The sequence below is a fragment of the Schistocerca serialis genome, chromosome 4 (assembly GCF_023864345.2).
Source record: "Schistocerca serialis cubense isolate TAMUIC-IGC-003099 chromosome 4, iqSchSeri2.2, whole genome shotgun sequence".
Classification (NCBI taxonomy): domain Eukaryota; kingdom Metazoa; phylum Arthropoda; class Insecta; order Orthoptera; family Acrididae; genus Schistocerca; species Schistocerca serialis.
Window position 1 is genome coordinate 481,554,767 of NC_064641.1, and position 18,600 is coordinate 481,573,366.

At 41.4% G+C, this 18,600-nt stretch overlaps 1 protein-coding gene across 2 annotated transcripts in view; it reads right to left on the reverse strand.

Annotated features, from left to right (window-relative positions):
• Nucleotides 1-18,600, reverse strand: part of LOC126475168 (tRNA N6-adenosine threonylcarbamoyltransferase) — a 77,436-nt gene that overhangs the window by 10,124 nt on the left and 48,712 nt on the right. Inside the window, exons 5-6 of one of the 2 annotated variants that reach the window (XM_050102795.1) lie at nucleotides 15,176-15,407; nucleotides 4,732-5,095 (exon numbers count right to left, since the gene is read on the reverse strand). In XM_050102795.1, coding sequence (XP_049958752.1) covers nucleotides 4,987-5,095; nucleotides 15,176-15,407 — 341 coding nt within the window. In that variant the 3' untranslated portion in view covers nucleotides 4,732-4,986. Of the gene's footprint in view, nucleotides 1-4,731; nucleotides 5,096-15,175; nucleotides 15,408-18,600 lie in introns of those variants that run through there. The other variant, XM_050102796.1, reaches the window with a different exon arrangement.

Sequence of the window (18,600 nt, forward strand, 5' to 3'; positions counted from 1 at the left end):
CTGGTCATTAGGTGCACTGCACCAGTCAGATGAACGTTAGTATGACTACTCCCAAGCTTTGATTTTGTCAGTTTCATTATAGAGAAAACACTTTCGCACAAGTATGTTGTTCCGGAAGAACTATACAGACGAGCAGCTATTTTAAATAACAATGGAAACTGTTCACGTGGAAAATATTTGTAGAAGCTTTCCAAGGTTACTGCAGTGTGAAACTTCTCCTTCAGTACCCGACTGCATTGAAAGTCCGCGAGTTCCAACCGAATTTCAGAAGGCACATTTTCAACATTGACTGCAAAAGGAGTTGCAAAAGGGGTAACATCGCATTCCAGAAGATTTAAGTCCTCAAATCTAGCATCAAAAAAGCCTTCAAGAGACTGTAGCATTGTTACAAACCCATCAAAAAGTTATTTGAGCCTCTGCAGTTCCAAATTGTTTTCACTAACAACTAGTGCAACTCTCAAGAAGCGTACACACGGCATTTCTGACAGTGGCTTTGCCCAAAAAATCTGTTTTCTCTTTAAAACCAAAACAGTGTCAAACACTTCGCTAATTACCTTATTTCTACCTTGCAAAGCTACATTCAAGCTATTCAGATGCTTTGGTCCCTCAAGTTACAAACGCAAGGTCTAAAATCCACTGTGGGTCATCAAATTCTTTCACCAGTTTTCCTTTTGCATCTGTTTTTATAACCACGTCCATGACACCAAATAGTTTGGCACATTTTGCTAGCAAATTAACACGGTGAAGAAAGCAATGTATTGCTGGTAGTTCCTGCCGGACACCGCCGGCTTTTAACTTTTTTCGTATCAAAGTAACGATACCAGACTTATGACTAATCATTGCAGGAGCACCACCTGTTGCAATCGATGAAAGTTCTTCCTAATATAGCTCGTATTTCTCTATTATATGTTCTATGCACAAAAATATATCGTTGTCTGTTGTTGTGTAATGCATTGGCACTAAATCGAGGAGTTTCAAAGTCACATTAAACTGAGAATCAACTCTTCACAAAAAGACTGCAAGTTGAGCAATATCACATACATCAGTGCTTTCGTCTAATGCTAATGAAAAGAAAACCAAATCTTTGATCCTGCTTCTCAAATGAGCTTCCACATCGTGTGCTCTTTCTTCAATGCAACTGCAAACCATTCTCCACGAAAGAGGAAAGGTTTCAAAAACAGGAAGACTTGCTGAGCACAAAATTGTTGCAGCAGCAGCAAAACATTCTTTCACAAATTCTCCATCGCCAAAGGGCCATGCTGTTTAACCTACGAGCTACACGATAGCTTACTGTCATCGCTGCATTGTTGTGGATGATGAGATTTTCGTCCTGTAAATACCTACAGGAGAAGGTAAAAGTGACGGAAAATGCACATAACATATTATTAACAACAGTAATAATATGAATCAATGTCACAATTATCTACATGTATATGTAAGTCTTTCTCCTTTTTCTGCTTCAGTTTGATGAGTTTGACTTTTCTTTCTTCATTATTCAAACTGACTATATCCTTCTCGTGAGGCAGTCGATAATGTCGCTTCACATTGTACTTCTTCAGTGAAGACAATGTTGCATTGTAAATCAAACACTGAGGTCCGCTTTGCATTCCAACAAAAACGTACTCTTCTTCCCACTGTGGATTAATGTGTGTGGGTTCAAAGGACTTTCGTTTCAATGACTTTAACTCCTCCTCAACCATTTTCCACCCACTAGTTCTGTTTTATCAAAAACACTGAACACGATGTCTGCACAGACAATAAAAATGATGGGAAGTAATCGGACTGAGTGATTCCGCACAGTGCAGTGACATGCATGGCTAGGTGAGTGGATGGTGGGGGTACTGCTGGCTGGCAGAGTGGGGGAGAGCCGCGGTCATGCCTTGCAGGCACCTGTGAGTGCCCGCACTCATGAAACGGTATTTGTCCAGCCCGGGTCTAAATGTTAATTTTGCTTGGGCCTTCCTAAATCAATATTGGCTTATTGTACTGGACACCTATGCCAAGTTTCCCTACGTGGCACGTTGTCCGACCACATCCGCGGCAGCCACTATTTCAGTCCTGTCTAAGATTATTGCAATTGAGGGACTGTCATACAGTGTGGCTACTGATAATGGCCCCCTGTTTGTTTCTCAAGAATTTGTATATTTTTGTCAGGCGAGTGGCATTCACCATCTCACAGGTCCCCCATTTCATCCTCAATCTACCTGCGAGGCCGAAGGCACGGTTGAGACATTTAAAACTCACATGTGGAAGTATGTATCCGGCAGGTACCCTGAAACGGTTTTAAGACTGTTTTTGGGCCTGTACCATTCACTCCAGTGGGGGACAAGAGCCTAGTGGGGCACCTAAATGGATGCCAACCACAGACGTTCCTTCACCTGCTGCATTTGACGCTGCGTCCACCAGTGCTGTCAACTCTGCAACGCTTCAGGCCAGGTGCGCCTGTCTGGGCTCATTGTTTTTGCCACAGACCAAATTGGGTTCTTGCCATCACTGAGTGTCACTGGGGCTGGCACTCGTGTGTCGTTAACACTCCTGACAGGTGGACATCCTGTACCTTGACCAGCTGTGGCTGCACATGGCGGGTTCTATAATGGAGGGCCCAACACCTACCTCACCCCTAATGCCTGTTCGTATGTCGCAGATGGTAAAGTTCGTGCTGCAGAGGGGGGGGGGGGGGGGGGGGTGTTCCTGACAGATCTCTGTCTGAGGTCCCCACCTCCACTCCTATTTGTATACAGCCATTGCCACAGCAGCCCCCCTGCACCGGATGCTGCAGCCACCACCACCACCACCACCACCACCACCGCCTCCATTGCTAGTCCTGTGCGGTAATCATCTCCCATGTCCCCACTGATGCCTCTGGCGCCAAAAACTGACCTTGAAGAGGACGGCACTACAGAGATGCTGTCCCCAGTCCTGCCCTGCGGCCTCTCGTGAGAGGGAGACTTTGTGCCAAACTGGCCACTCATTACTTCTGTCCCTACTCGCTGGTGCCTACCCACCACATGCTGCAGCAGCTGCTGCCATCATCAGGTGATGAAATGGTCCTGGTGCTATTTTTCAGTACCAGTGCTTCTCCTGTGCTACGCATTTTTCTATTCTTAGTACTTTTATGTATATACATGGTTTCCCCCTAGAACAGAGGAGTGATGTACCTTCACTCATGAAGTGTGTGATTCCAGACATCACGCATCCATACAGTTCTCAGGCCCGCTTATAGACACCATGTGGGTCGGCCCCATAGCACACTCTAGTGAGCCACAAAAGAAATAGTATTGTTTAAGTGACCACAAATGAATGCTCAGCCTATTCTGTAACCTGTATTATTGTCGTGCACGGAAAGTGTTCAGTGCTACATGCAACCAGTATTTCACTGTACCATACATTAACTCTACAGAGTACTATGTTCCATAAATTGTGTTTGTTCCTGTTATAACAGTGCCCTGCACAGATTGTCATCCCTACTACATGCCTGCCTATAACACACAGCTCAGATATTGTGTTTACACTCACACCATACACTGTATCTACCCTCAACAATGAGCTTCATTAATGACACATTTTCAATGAAACAAGCCTTTCCATGACTTCTGTCTACTGCTTAAAAACAAGTGCTCTATGGTAGTTAGACTGCTTGTATTAACACACATCTACACCATATCACAGTCAATAATTATTTGTGACGGCAGTAGTCTGTATTAATGCTTTGAAGCTTAGAAACTTCCAAATCAGACTGTGGAAACTTGAAACGATCCAATTTGCCTGACAAATTATAACCTTCAGAATCTGTGTGGGCACTGAAAATGCATTTGCTTCTTATCAATCTGATCAGAGTCACTGCAAAAGTACTGACTTGCATAATCATTAATTGTTATCAGTTGCACAGTTTTTTTTTTGTAATACAAACTACATAGGAAAAAATTTGTTGAATGCAAATAACCTGACATCAGCTGTATTTAGTACAGATGTTCTACCTGCTGGTGATATATGGAAATTCACACTGCACAAGGAGTCAAACCTGTATTTCTCACTTATCACAAGCAGTTGCCTATCATTAAGCTACCCAAGACGGAACAAAATTTCCATCTGTTACCCCCAAACTGCAATGCTTATCCTCACAGTGATGCAAGTGTTTCACTTGGTCACACTATGTTTGTAAGGTAATCCAATTAAGTGGCTTAGTGTGCACAGCTGTCTTGAACAGGTACTACTTCAGGGTTGCCACACATTTCCCCAAGTGAAATTTCCTGATATTTCCCAGAATTCCAGAGAGTTTTCGCATTTTTCCCTGATAAATTTTGAGATATCAAAGGTAAGTTAAGACATAAGTGGATAATCTGTCTTTGCAGCTAGAGTACAAGAAACAATAGTGCAAAGAAGGAAATATTTGAAATAAACTTGGAAGCAGATGGCATTTCCTGATTTGAGCAAAAATCTTAAGTACTAACATCAACATCTTTTGTAATGAACTGTTTTTTGATGGAGAAAGCAAGCCAAATGGCATGTGTGTTTCATAAGACCAATGAAGTTATTTTATTTCAATAAAATTAAACACATTTGGTAATAGAAACACACATTTCCTTGGAGTCGCAAGGCGTATTTAAAATACCTTCACCAATTGCAGAAATAACCTCAGAAAAATGTAGGCCTCTTGAAAGAAATGCATAAGGCATGGAAGAATTGTGTAAACTAACACTGCAGGTGACTGCCAACAAAATGTTGGTTCTACTATGTTTGTTATTGTCAGTTATTACCCACTGTATTATATCTATTATTTTACAGGTATTGTGCGAATTTTCTTTCGAAAACATATGCATACATAGTGAACAAACTGCCAGCGACTGACACAATTTTCTTCTTCATATCATCCATGCTTTTTAACACACGAACTACTTTTGAAGTGTCAAAATGTACTAAAACAAATAAAAATCTATAAAAACACCACACTGTATAACGTGCTTGCAGTGAGACAGTCTCAATTCTTTAAATCCATTGCCCATGGTCTCTAGCCTGCTGAGAAGCACCGCAGTCCTGGGTCCATGGATAAACCATGAAAATCGGCTGCATTATGCCACACACAAACAGACCCGGCCTGCAGAAAATACAGAAAACCACTTTGAAAACTTTTTTTTCATCTGGAGAGTGACACAGAATTTCAGTGTTATCACTTTCAAGAAAACTGTGCAGTGACCCTTTATTAGCATAATAGAGGTTATATAACAGGAAATATTTGCACTGTACAATCGTCATTACAAGAAAAATGGTCACAGAGGCTCCAGAATGGTTTAAAGGTTTAGTACAACAAATGTCTAACGAAATGAACTACAATATTAAAGAGCTATCTGACAAAGTAGAGTCTAAAAGTAATGAACTGTCTGTCAAGGTATAAAATACAAAAAAAGAACTAACATCAGAGTTAAAAGAACATGTCAATTAGGGAATAGAATTAACTAGCACTGCACATAGTTTGACCCCGTTGTCTCAGGAGTTGACGGATGAGATCAGTAACCAATGCAATTTAGTTCGCGAGAAAGTGAAAGAGTAGTTCAAAGAATTAGATCGTAAAATTGACGAAGTAGGTAAATTTGCTTTAGAGAGTTCAAACAGGTCAAAGAGCAAATCTCAGAGCCGAACGAGCATGAAACTGTTTTAGAACAACGCAAAAAATTTAGAGAAATAATTCACACACCTAAAACGCTATCTAATTTGGAGGGTGATTACAAAAATTTATACATTCTACCATAGAAGAGAAAGTAGAATCACTTGATACTAACACTCTTTCTAGGCTACTGAGAGGAAATCTGTGAGAAGGCAGGGATAAATAACAGTGGGTTATTGCGTAGTTTACTAGAGGAGTTATAACTCGTAAATTATATGAATTTATCAAAGCAATTTCCAAAATTCAAACCTGTGGAAAAGTTTCACCCCACATATTTTTGAGAGTATTTTCTACACCTTTACCAAAATCTGGGAGGATAGCAAAAAGATAGATTTTGCCTTGAGTTATTTGATAGGTGTTGCAGTATTAGTATGTGTTTTTTCACCACAGCTCGAATTTAACGAGGGAAAAGAGCAAATTTTTTCAGTGTTACAGTAGACCTATTAAAGTTCAGAATATACTGCATCCAAAAGCAGCATGTCTCTTAGAGCATGATACAGGGTAAGATAAAAAATTATGTAATATTAGATATGATTAAAAAGATTTAAGGCCCAAGGAGAGTTCATAGTCTTTGCAAATTCAGCAAGCTCAAGACCACTGGCCATCCGAGTACTTGTTTCTGTATTTCTATCTTAGTTTTCTCAGGAACTATTTCTATATTCTTTGATTATTCTATTATCTTTTATTAATCTTACACCTTCTACCTCCCCCTCTTCCAGAAACAGAACTTTTTTAAATACAAAATAAAATAACAAAAATAAAACAACTCCAATACCTGTACACATAGCGTCTAGTGTTTATTCAGAAATAACTGCATTGGTACGTTTATGAAGACAGCTAGGAGCTTAGTTAATACACTTACCTATAAATGAACATTTCAAATAAAATTCTGAAGAGGTACACTGTACTTTTAGTACATAAAGAGCCAACAATAAAAATGATTTTAGCCCTATTATCATATGATAGTAACAGAAAGTGGAGGAAGTTACAGCACTATGACACTTGATGAGAAATGCTTTAACTCAAAAGGTCTATGCATAAGCTATAAATTTAGTAAGTTAAATATTCTGGAATTTAGAATAAGAAGTTATTGGTTTTGTACATTTTTAAACATAAAGAAAGAAGGACAGAAAGGTAGGGTTTGTATTTGAATTTTATTAGGGGAAATTAATCACGGCCAATGACATCACCTCTATCAAGTATTGATTGATGAATAGCCCAATCATAGAAATTATACTGATGGTTGATGATGACTAACATGAAAATACCTGCCTATTCCATTGATTTCATATGGGTTTATTAGGACCAATTTTCATGGAGTCTGCAACCATGAAGCTGTTACAAGTCTGTTCTGGAGGAAATGCCAAACAAATTCTCCCTCTGGCACCACGCCAAAGTACCTTTGCACATGGGGTTCTTTGGGTGGGAGGTGGTAAAGGAATCCATCTATGGGACACTTCCTTCTTTCCTTCTTCAGTCCTAACATACCTGTCTCTATTTCCTTTTCTTACTTCTCCATTAGCAGTACCAAATCTACCTTCCCTCTGTCCATATGCAAAGTTCCTATTGCAGGATCTCTTCTAATTACAATATAAACAGTAGAATTTACAACCTACAGCAGTAGGACTGCACTGGCAGGTATTTCACGTAGGGTGATGACAATAAACTAAGAGGACTTTTTTTAGGGTTAAATAAGTAACACATGTTAGTCATGCCACACGTTGCACGGGAGAACAGTCCACTTCGAAGATGGAAGGCAAGACAAACTGATGGCTTGCTAACATGCCTAGCCAAATATGAAGCAAGATCTGAAGAGTTAACAAGAGAACAAGAAGGTTTGATAACTAGTATTCAACAAGGAGTAGGTCCATGAGGAATAAATTTTAATAACAGGTGATGAAGCGCTAATATTATTCTAGTATATTCACAAGATATACCCGGAATAAAATCTTTTATATTGTCTAAGTCTAGTAATCATAATAAAGTAAAGGATAAGCTATACGTATCAGTAAGTAAAAGCAAGATACATGACAGAAGTATGAGTATGTAGTGATGTTATATTTGTTACAAGTAAGAGTAAGGAAAAGTTAGAACAGAGGAGTTAAGATATTTAAATATAAAACAATCAAGTAATGTCAGCAGAAAGCAATTATGGGAGAAACTTATCATTTAGAATGAGAAAAGGCAGTAAGAGGGGGTTAGTAACTGTGTTTACTGATGGAGTTAAGATAGGACATACCCAAATAGTGGATGATCTGTAGGAGAGGAAAAAGATAGGCAGATCGGTAGGAAGAATGGCCTATGCCTTGGTCAGGTGAATCCATGGGAGGCAGGACCTGTACCATTTAATGTAGGTGGGAGAGAGGCAAGGTTGGACGGACTCAAAAGAAGGTATGGTCTATACCTTTTTTTTTTACAAAAAAAAAGGGGGTACATCCACATCTATAATTGTACTGAGGTTTGACACAGTAACCCCTTAGAAGGCATTAAGTGCAGTGAATACAGAAGTATGAAGCAGTATATTGACTGGCAGTCACAATATGAAAGATTTCTACAAAATGGTTACATAATCAAATAGACTTATCTGATAGTATAGGTGAGAATGGTTGGAACAGGAACGTCCCAGACTTGTTGACTAGAGTCTGTAGTGAGATTTGACTTTATGGACTAAATAGTAGGCATACATACGACAGGCAATTCCTCAGGTAATAATAATGTGAGAAAAAGTAGAAGGTAACCAACTATGCACATATACAGGAAGTAAACAAGACACTTGAGTGTATTGACTTGAAGGAAATGCATTGTTAAATAAATAAATATAAAAACTATAAGTAAGCTGAAGAAGTTTATTTAAGTGGGATAATATCTTTCTGTACAAAAAGACTGGCCATTACAGTACAATTTCTTACTTCACACAGGATGTGAAGCAAATAAGATGGAATTACACAAAGTAGGCTAACAATGTTGAGCACAGTTTACCTGAAATGAAACAACAAAACTTGGAAAACTTGTAATCAAAAATGAAGTTTCATTCCTTTTTAAAAAAGGAAAACATATCAAGTATTTTTAAGTAATTAGGTTGCATACTATTGCATGTTAATGAGAAATAATTTTTGAGAGATCCTGACATCTTTCCTTTAAGTGGAGGAATGTGAAGTATTACATGCCATTTAGGCAAATGACCTTTCACACTCGTGTAGTACAAGGAAAGATGATTGCAATAGAATAATATTATGTAGAGAGTAAATCACAGAACGTATACTGTGCGCAGGTGTTTGTTTTCGTATGTGCAGACATTAAATGGAAGATGTGGAATACATGAAAATGACAAAGTGTGATGACAAGTACACGGCTTCACCTGTTGTGGGTGGGATTTTTTTGTTTTGGCATCACTGCTTGGTGTTGGCTTGACCATCAAGGGGCAGAGAACCCACAAATGATGACAAATAAACATTAGTGGAGATTGTTGGCTTGACCATCAAGGGGCAGCCGCACACTCAAAGAATGGAAACAAAAGACAAGGTGGTTTTGTGACAAATAAAATATACTGTAATCTATAATGTTGTGTGGAGCCTTCAAGATGTATGTCGTATGAAAATTTGTGTTCTACTCTAATTCACGATTCACTCTAATGATCTGTACACCCATTCACGGAAATATATGTCTGTAACAGGAAAGTGGTGGACATGCTTTTTCATGATATGAGTAGAAGTTATCTTGTTTTGCTCCAATAACAGTGGCAGAACATGAAGAAGTCACACCTTTCCTCAGCTATATACGGGATTGCGGAGGCAATGATTAGAAAGGCCACTTGAAAATCAACTACAACAGCTGGACTTAAAAAAAGGTAAATATGTCAGATATTATGTGACAGATCTCATGAAGTGTTCTGACTCACCTTGAACTACAAGGAGTGAGCCAGCATCTACATAAATCGTAAACCAGAGATGCTTATTACTTTGTTGTCCATATGGGAGTCTGTCCAATGGTAAAATGAAAGTACATTTGTACAATTCTCCTATGTGGATGATTTCTTGAATGCAAATTTTAAAACTTCGGCTTTCATTTTGCTGTCTTCAACTGCCACACCAGACTGGTCAACAAGGTACTGTATGGAGATCTTAGACCCACTTAGTGATTTTAAATACAATCAGAATTCTCAGGTTCTGTGCCAGATCTTTTGCCAAGGTATGACTGTGGTAGTTGTTGTATTCTTCCTGCAAAGACTTCACAGATGCACAAATCTCCACTAATGTTTGCTTGTCATCATTTGTGCATTCTCTCCTGAACTGAGAGTACAAACCATCTGCTTCCTCAGCACTTTATGGATTTGGATTTGGTTATTAAACCATGGTGGGTGTTTTCCATCTTTAATACACTCACTAGGCACATAACTCTCCAGACCACGATTTACAATCTGCTTCAACTTTGCACATAATTCTCCTCCATCCAACTTTTTGGAACTAAGTGATGTCAATTCGCTGTCTAAGTGATATGCTATTTGCTCATTCCATCATAAACACTCTCCTAGCCTTCTTGCCTGATTTATTAGCTTTCATAACCACTGCTGCTACAAAGACGACGTGATTGCTAATCCCTGTTTCTACACTTATGATTTCAATAAGGTCTGGCCTAATTGTAGCTACAAGGTCTCCAATACAACCACTGCCTACTGGCTGCTGAACTAGCTGATCAAGATAGTTTCCAGAAAAGTGTGTTCAACAGTGCTATGTACGACAGTCAGTCTGTAACCCCCCCCCCCCCCATTCCACCCCCCCCCCCCCCATTCCACGTATCCATAGACATCCCATTCTATAGAATGAAATTTTCACTCTACAGCGGAGTGTGCGCTGACATGAAACTTCCTGGCAGATTAAAACTGTGTGCCGAACCGAGACTCGAACTCGGGAACTTTGCCTTTCGCGGGCAAGTGCTCTACCAACTGAACTAACCAAGCATGACTCCGCCCCGTCCTCACAGCTTTAATTCCGCCAGAACCTCGTCTCCTACCTTCCAAACTTCACAGAAGACCTCCTGTGAACCTTGCAGAACTAGCACTCCTGGAAGAAAGGACATTGCAGACATGGCTTAGCCACAGCCTGGAGGATGTTTCTAGAATGAAATTTTCACTCTACAGCAGAGTGTGCACTGACATGAAACTTCCTGACAGATTAAAACAGTGTGCCGAACCGAGACTCGAACTCGGGACCTTTGCCTTTCGCGGGCAAGTGCGCTACCAACTGAGCTAACCAAGCATGACTCCCGCCCCGTACTCACAGCTTTAATTCCGCCAGTACCGAGTTCGAGTCTCAGTCTGGCACACAGTTTTAATCTGCCAGGAAGTTTCATCCTATTCTATACTCTGTAGCTTAAAGTCACCTCCAACTAGCATTGCATTATCTAGGTATTTATGCGCTACTGACCGTGGACTTTCTTTGTACGACTGTAGAACTCTCCGGAATCGGAAGCCGGTAAAAACATCCAACAATTAACTTGGTTTCACCTACACCTGTGATACACAAGCAGATAACTCCACTGTCACAGTCAACTTCTACATCAATATAAACAATACTTTTGTTAACTGCAATGAACACTTCCCCTCCTATGGCCTTTAATCTGTCTTCCTGATTTACGTTACATGACTCACTAAATACATCAGAACTTTGCACTTCAGATTTCAGCCAGGTCTCGGTCCCAAGAATAATTTGAGCGAGAGAACTTTCCTGGAAGGTAGTAAGTTCAAGTACACTCCTGGAAATTGAAATAAGAACACCGTGAATTCGTTGTCCCAGGAAGGGGAAACTTTATTGACACAATCCTGGGGTCAGATACATCACATGATCACACTGACAGAACCACAGGCACATAGACACAGGCAACAGAGCATGCACAATGTTGGCACTAGTACAGTGTATATCCACCTTTCGCAGCAATGCAGGCTGCTATTCTCCCATGAAGACGATCGTAGAGATGCTGGATGTAGTCCTGTGGAACGGCTTGCCATGCCATTTCCACCTGGCGCCTCAGTTGGACCACCGTTCGTGCTGGACGTGCAGACCGCGTGAGACGACGCTTCATCCAGTCCCAAACATGCTCAATGGGAGACAGATCCGGAGATCTTGCTGGCCAGGGTAGTTGACTTACACCTTCTAGAGCACGTTGGGTGGCACGGGATACATGCGGACATGCATTGTCCTGTTGGGACACCAAGTTCCCTTGTCGGTCTAGGAATGGTAGAATGATGGGTTCGATGACGGTTTGGATGTACCGTGCACTATTCAGTGTCCCCTCGACGATCACCAGTGGTGTACGGCCAGTGTAGGAGATCGCTCCCCACACCATGATGCCGGGTGTTGGCCCTGTGTGCCTCGGTCGTATGCAGTCCTGATTGTGGCGCTCACCTGCACGGCGCCAAACACGCATACGACCATCATTGGCACCAAGGCAGAAGCGACACTCATCGCTGAAGACGACACGTCTCCATTCGTCCCTCCATTCACGCCTGTCGCGACACCACTGGAGGCGGGCTGCACGATGTTGGGGCGTGAGTGGAAGACGGCCTAACGGTGTGCGGGACCGTAGCCCAGCTTCATGGAGACGGTTGCGAATGGTCCTCGCCGATACCCCAGGAGCAACAGTGTCCCTAATTTGCTGGGAAGTGGCGGTGCGGTCCCCTACGGCACTGCATAGGATCCTACGGTCTTGGCGTGCATCCGTGCGTCGCTGCGGTCCGGTCCCAGGTCGACGGGCACGTGCACCTTCCGCCGACCACTGGCGACAACATCGATGTACTGTGGAGACCTCACGCCCCACGTGTTGAGCAATTCGGCGGTACGTCCACCCGGCCTCCCGCATGCCCACTATACGCCCTCGCTCAAAGTCCGTCAACTGCACATACGGTTCACGTCCACGCTGTCGCGGCATGCTACCAGTGTTAAAGACTGCGGTGGAGCTCCGTATGCCACGGCAAACTGGCTGACACTGACGGCGGCGGTGCACAAATGCTGCGCAGCTAGCGCCATTCGACGGCCAACACCGCGGTTCCTGGTGTGTCCGCTGTGCCGTGCGTGTGATCATTGCTTGTACAGCCCTCTCGCAGTGTCCGGAGCAAGTATGGTGGGTCTGACACACCGGTGTCAATGTGTTCTTTTTTCCATTTCCAGGAGTGTACTTCGTTACAAGTACTTCGACAATCTACTAATAAAATTCTGACAGTTACGGAGTCTTTACTCTCAATGCGGTATAACTTCCCTTGCGGCATATTGACCGGGAAGTGCTGATCAGAGTACCTCAAACTACAGACTAGCCTAAAAAACCCTCATATGCACTCCACAAGTACTCTGCTACCCAAGTAGCTGCAACTAGTTATTTTTCAAAAGATTTTTGTACTACCATAAAATTATTTTCAAGATCATCTTCAGATGGGGCCCACATGGAAGTTACATCTTCATTTCCACAGCATGGTGCTAGGTATTGGCTTTGTGACATGAAGATATGAAAAGCTTTAATGTATCATCATCACATATGACAGTGATACACTGAAAAAAATCATCAAATGCAAATCTGAAGGCAAAGACATCAACTGAGGGCAACACTTAGAACTGAAAGCATGTTTATTACAGACACCAAATACAGCCAGAGCAGAACTGAACACCTGGATGGAGAGTGCAGTTACTTATAAAAACATGAAACAGTCCAGAATATATGAACATTACAAACATAATATATTTAAAGAACATGCCAGAAACTGTAAATACTAAATAATAAATAATTGCTAGTGGTTGGATTGAACTAGCAAGCTGTAGCGCACAAACCAAGGCTGCTAACCACTACACTATGCTGCATGCGCAACAGCTTGCAGCACTTCTCCCTCTCCTGAAGAAACAGCAACCTATTGTTTCAAAAATTCTGATTGAAGTTGACTACTACAGTACGCTGGCTTTAGACTTTGTAAGTGGTTCTCTTATGGCAAAATTGGCAGATCCTCACTTTCTGATTGTGTTGTTAGGTCATCATTTTCTGATTGTGTTGTTACATTTTCTTCACTGTCATGAGTATTGAAGGTATCTTTCCCCATAGAAGCTCCGCTATCATTGAGTGGGTCCTCAGTTTCCTTGAACCTCCCATCATCGATCTGTATCTCTGGACTGCAGCAGGGCTTCACACAGAAGACAAGGATGACATCTCTGTACTTTTGTCTTCTTGATAAACAATCAAAATCCTAGACTTCGTATGTGATGTCCAACAAGCAATGAAGGATACAATAAGATCCAAAGTAGCATTTTAGTAACTTTTACGATAGTCATATTTTATGCACGAGTGTAAAAATCCATACCAAGTCTCTGGGGCTTATCTCAATGGACAGCGCTTGGCCTTATAGCATTCTGTGTCTCACTCCTGGGGGTACAGGAGCCCATATGTGAGCAATAGGCCACACTTCTTTGATCCTGGTGATGAGATGTTTTGCGTGTTCATCCTGCCTCACTAAAGTGGATTCGGTGTCCCCTTTGCTGTTTCGGCTTCTTGATCATGGAGCAGAAAGAATGGTGGGATGCCTACAGTGTCTTGCTTCATTATGCTGTAATCACTGTAACACTATTTTTTGACAATGTTAACATCAGTTTATATCAATGTATTTGCACAAAATCAATTGCTTAATACGCTCCAAATCAAAAAATTATTTCAGAGTGAAATGTGGTATCTTTTTGAGTGACAATTTTTGTACACATCAGCAGTTGCAGGATGATGGCAGATTTATAATGGCACATTTATTAGTATCCATATATTTAGAGTGAACGTGTATTAATCAGCACTCAATAGGCAATTAAAATAAAAGCTACAATGTGGATAATAACTACGAAGTAGTCACAGTAAGTAAAAGAAATACTTTTTCAACACATCTCACCAGATAACTCTCATTCATGGCGATAAATTACAGTTTTTTCCTATTTTCTTGTCACATAACCAGTTCTCAGCATCATGCTACAGAAATAAAAACGTAACTTCTGTGCATCCCCTCTTAAGATGGGCCAGGATTACCTATGGAGCTAATTTATGGGAATCAATAAGTATTTCAAAAAGTAACTGCTCGCACTACGGAACAACAGGTTCTAGAATATCAATCAACCACAGACTTGTTGTTCTATTACTGTGATGCTATAGTTAGAATTGGTGAAGCCTTTACTCTACAGACAATTTATAATGCAAAATCAGGAATGCCCATCAGCAATTGGCCAGCATGCCTTTACTCTACAGACAATTTATAATGCAAAATCAGGAATGCCCATCAGCAATTGGCCAGCACCTCACCACTTCAATTACTCCAGAAATGCTGAAATACTTTCATACCTTACTGTCAACAACAATTTCAATTACTGGCACTGATATACTCAGGAGAGCGTCCAATGACATAAATTACTAACACCCCTGGCAAACACACTTCACCAAAGCAGAAAATTTTGCAGCTTGCAAATAAAGGTTTTAAGTTGCATGCTACATGATTTCATCTCTTACCTCTGAGTGCATGTTGTCTCTTCAAAAGGTGTAATAGTTCCACTCCGAAACATTTCACAGCCTGCATGGGCAATCATTGCACCATTGTCAATGCAGAATCGTTCATCAGTGGCATACAGTGTAGCACCACGTTCTGCACACATTGTACCCATCATTTCTTGCAATCTAAGATTACATCCTACACCACCAACTATTAAAACTTCAGAAGATCCACAATGCGCCATTGCACGTTCTGCAAACATAAATGGTGAATTTATTTCAGAAACCACTGGAATTAATTCCGCAGGGGCTGCTCATAGACTAATAATGACTGAATGAATAGAAAATAAATGAGGAATGTGACAAAATTAAAGCAGAGGAAGGAAAGTGTGAGGTAGAGTGCAAGTGAGAGGTTGAGAGGGGAGTGTTATACCACAAGAAGACAGATTTTTATCATCTTAAGTAAGATCACAAAATTTGTATAGAATCCAGCTGTTAAAATGAAGGAACAAGCAGTCTTGGTTAAAGTGCTAAAATTTTTTTATTATATCCCAGTGACATGTTTCACCCTTATTTGGGCATCTTCAGATTGGCTGGTATTTGGTGGTGATGGGTACATGGGACACCGAACATAAAATATCCCAGCAGGTCAATGTCTCTCGTCCAATGTTTGAAAACACTGTGCAGTGTCCTTATTAAGGCCCAATGCAAACTAAACAGGATCAGGCCTACAGTAAAGCTTTACATCATAAACATACCAGAGGTGTAGTGCATATTCTGGTTGCACACATTACATGTTTATGACGTAAAGCTTTATTGTAGGCCTGATCCTGTTTTGTTTCTATTGGACTGCACCACATGCCATAATAAAGGCACTGTACAGTGTTTTCAAGGCTTTGACAAGGGGCATTTCCCTGATCGGATATTTTATGTGCGATATCCCATATACCTATCGTTACCAAATATCAGCCAATCCAAAGATGCCTAAATAAAGGTGAAATGAATCATTGGGAAGTAATAAAAATTTTAACACTGCAACCAAGACTGCTTGTTTCTTCATATCACACGTACTGGTTGCTGTACCAGCTCCATTATGAACTGAAATTTTTTTGCAACCATTAATGTTTTAACTGTAGTGTCTTTGAAAATGCAAAACAATCACAGAAAATTGTCAGTATCTCAAATAACAGAAGACCTATATGACTCCTATTTCCTACCTTCCGTGAATGCATATCTGTAATGCATTAGCAAAAAAGTAGCAACTGACAAAGCGACACATATTTCATCATATTTCAATGATCAAAAAGTGATCTATTCATGTGGGGGGGGGGGGGGGGGGGGGGGCGGTTGTATGCCATATAACCCCAATTTGTAAAACTCTCAAGCGAGACTATCAAGCTGCAAATTACTGCAGTTATCAGTCAAACACGCTGAAAGGTCAGAGGTTTTTACCTTGCTAAGTAGACAAAAACAATAAATAATATGTAAGGAAACTGATATTGACAGGCACAATCTACAGTCAAATCACACACTTACTCACCTCTGTTCATGTGGGATGGCAAGATGCATGCGAATACCTGAACACTGGTAGCAGTTACCGATTGATTCTTGCACACAAAGAGTTAAGAACTATCATGTCATTGTTGCCACCAAGTGCTGAGGCCTGACCATGGTGAGCAGCAATCTCAGCTGGGATGGGTAGTGGGAGGTACGTGAAAGATGTGTGTTGGCTTGGGAGAGGGATAGCAGGGTAGGGGTGGTGGAATATGCTGCAGTGCAACCTGTGGAAGAGTGCAGGTATGTGATGAGGACAAGATGGTGGACTGCTAGATGTCACATTGGGAGAGCTGTGCATAGGGGAAGGGGGGAATCAAGAAAGAGAAGAGAACCATAGCAATGGAAAGAATTATGCACTGGAACTAGTAGTCTAAAACATCTACATCTACATCTACATCCATACTCCGCAAGCCACCTGGCGGTGTGTGGCGGAGGGTACCTTGAGTACCTCTATCGGTTCTCCCTTCTATTCCAGTCTCGTATTGTTCGTGGAAAGAAGGATTGTCGGTATGCCTCTGTGTGGGCTCTAATCTCTCTGATTTTATCCTCATGGTCTCTTCGCGAGATATACGTAGGAGGGAGCAATATACTGCTTGACTCTTCGGTGAAGGTATGTTCTCGAAACTTTGACAACAGCCCGTACCGAGCTACTGAGCATCTCTCCTGCAGAGTCTTCCACTGGAGTTTATCTATCATCTCCGTAACGCTTTCGCGATTACTAAATGATCCTGTAACGAAGCGCGCTGCTCTCCGTTGGATCTTCTCTATATCTTCAACCCTATCTGGTACAGATCCCACACTGCTGAGAAGTATTCAAGCAATGGGCGAACAAGCGTACTGTAACCTACTTCCTTTGTTTTCGGATTGCATTTCCTTAGGATTCTTCCAATGAATCTCAGTGTGGCATCTGCTTTACCGACGATCAACATTATATGATCATTCCATTTTAAATCACTCCTAATGCGTACTCCCAGATAATTTATGGTATTAACTGCTTCCAGTTACTGACCTGCTATTTTGTAGCTAAATGATAAAGGATCTACCTTTCTGTGTATTCGCAGCACATTACACTTGTCTACATTGAGATTCAATTGCCATTCCCTGCACCATGCGTCAATTCGCTGCAGATCCTCCTGCATTTCAGTACAATTTTCCATTGTTACAACCTCTCGATACACCACAGCATCATCCGCAAAAAGCCTCAGTGAACTTCCGATGTCATCCACAAGGTCATTTATGTATATTGTGAATAGCAACGGTCCTATGACACTCCCCTGCGGCACACCTGAAATCACTCTTACTTCGGAGGACTTCTCTCCATTGAGAATGACATGCTGCGTCCTGTTATCTAGGAACTCCTCAATCCAATCACACAATTGGTTTGATAGTCCATATGCTCTTACTTTGTTCATTAAACGACTGTGGGGAACTGTATCGAACGCCTTGCGGATGAGGGTGGAGTGGGAGCAGGAAAGGAGTAAAGGCAGGTGGAGAGCAGGGACTTGCAATGGTTAATCCTAATGGTGTTACAGGAACGAAGGATATGTTGCATGGAGAGTTCTCCTCTGGGCAATTCAGAAAAGCTGGTGTTGGTGGGAAGAATTCAGAATTCAGATGCTGTGGTGCACTCAAAGTGATGCACGCCCTGTTCAGCAGCATGCTCAGCAACTTAGTGGTCCAGCTGTCTATTGGCCACATTTTGGCAGTTCTTAGTGATCAAGCAAATATACAATGTCACACAGTGGTAGAGCTGAGTCAGTAGACCACAAGGCTGCTTTTAAGGTGGTCCTGCTTCTGGTGAGGTATAAGATGTCTGCAATAGGATTGAAGACGGTGGTAGTGAGAGGATGTATGGAGCGTGTCTTGCATTTAGGTCTTTTACAAGGATA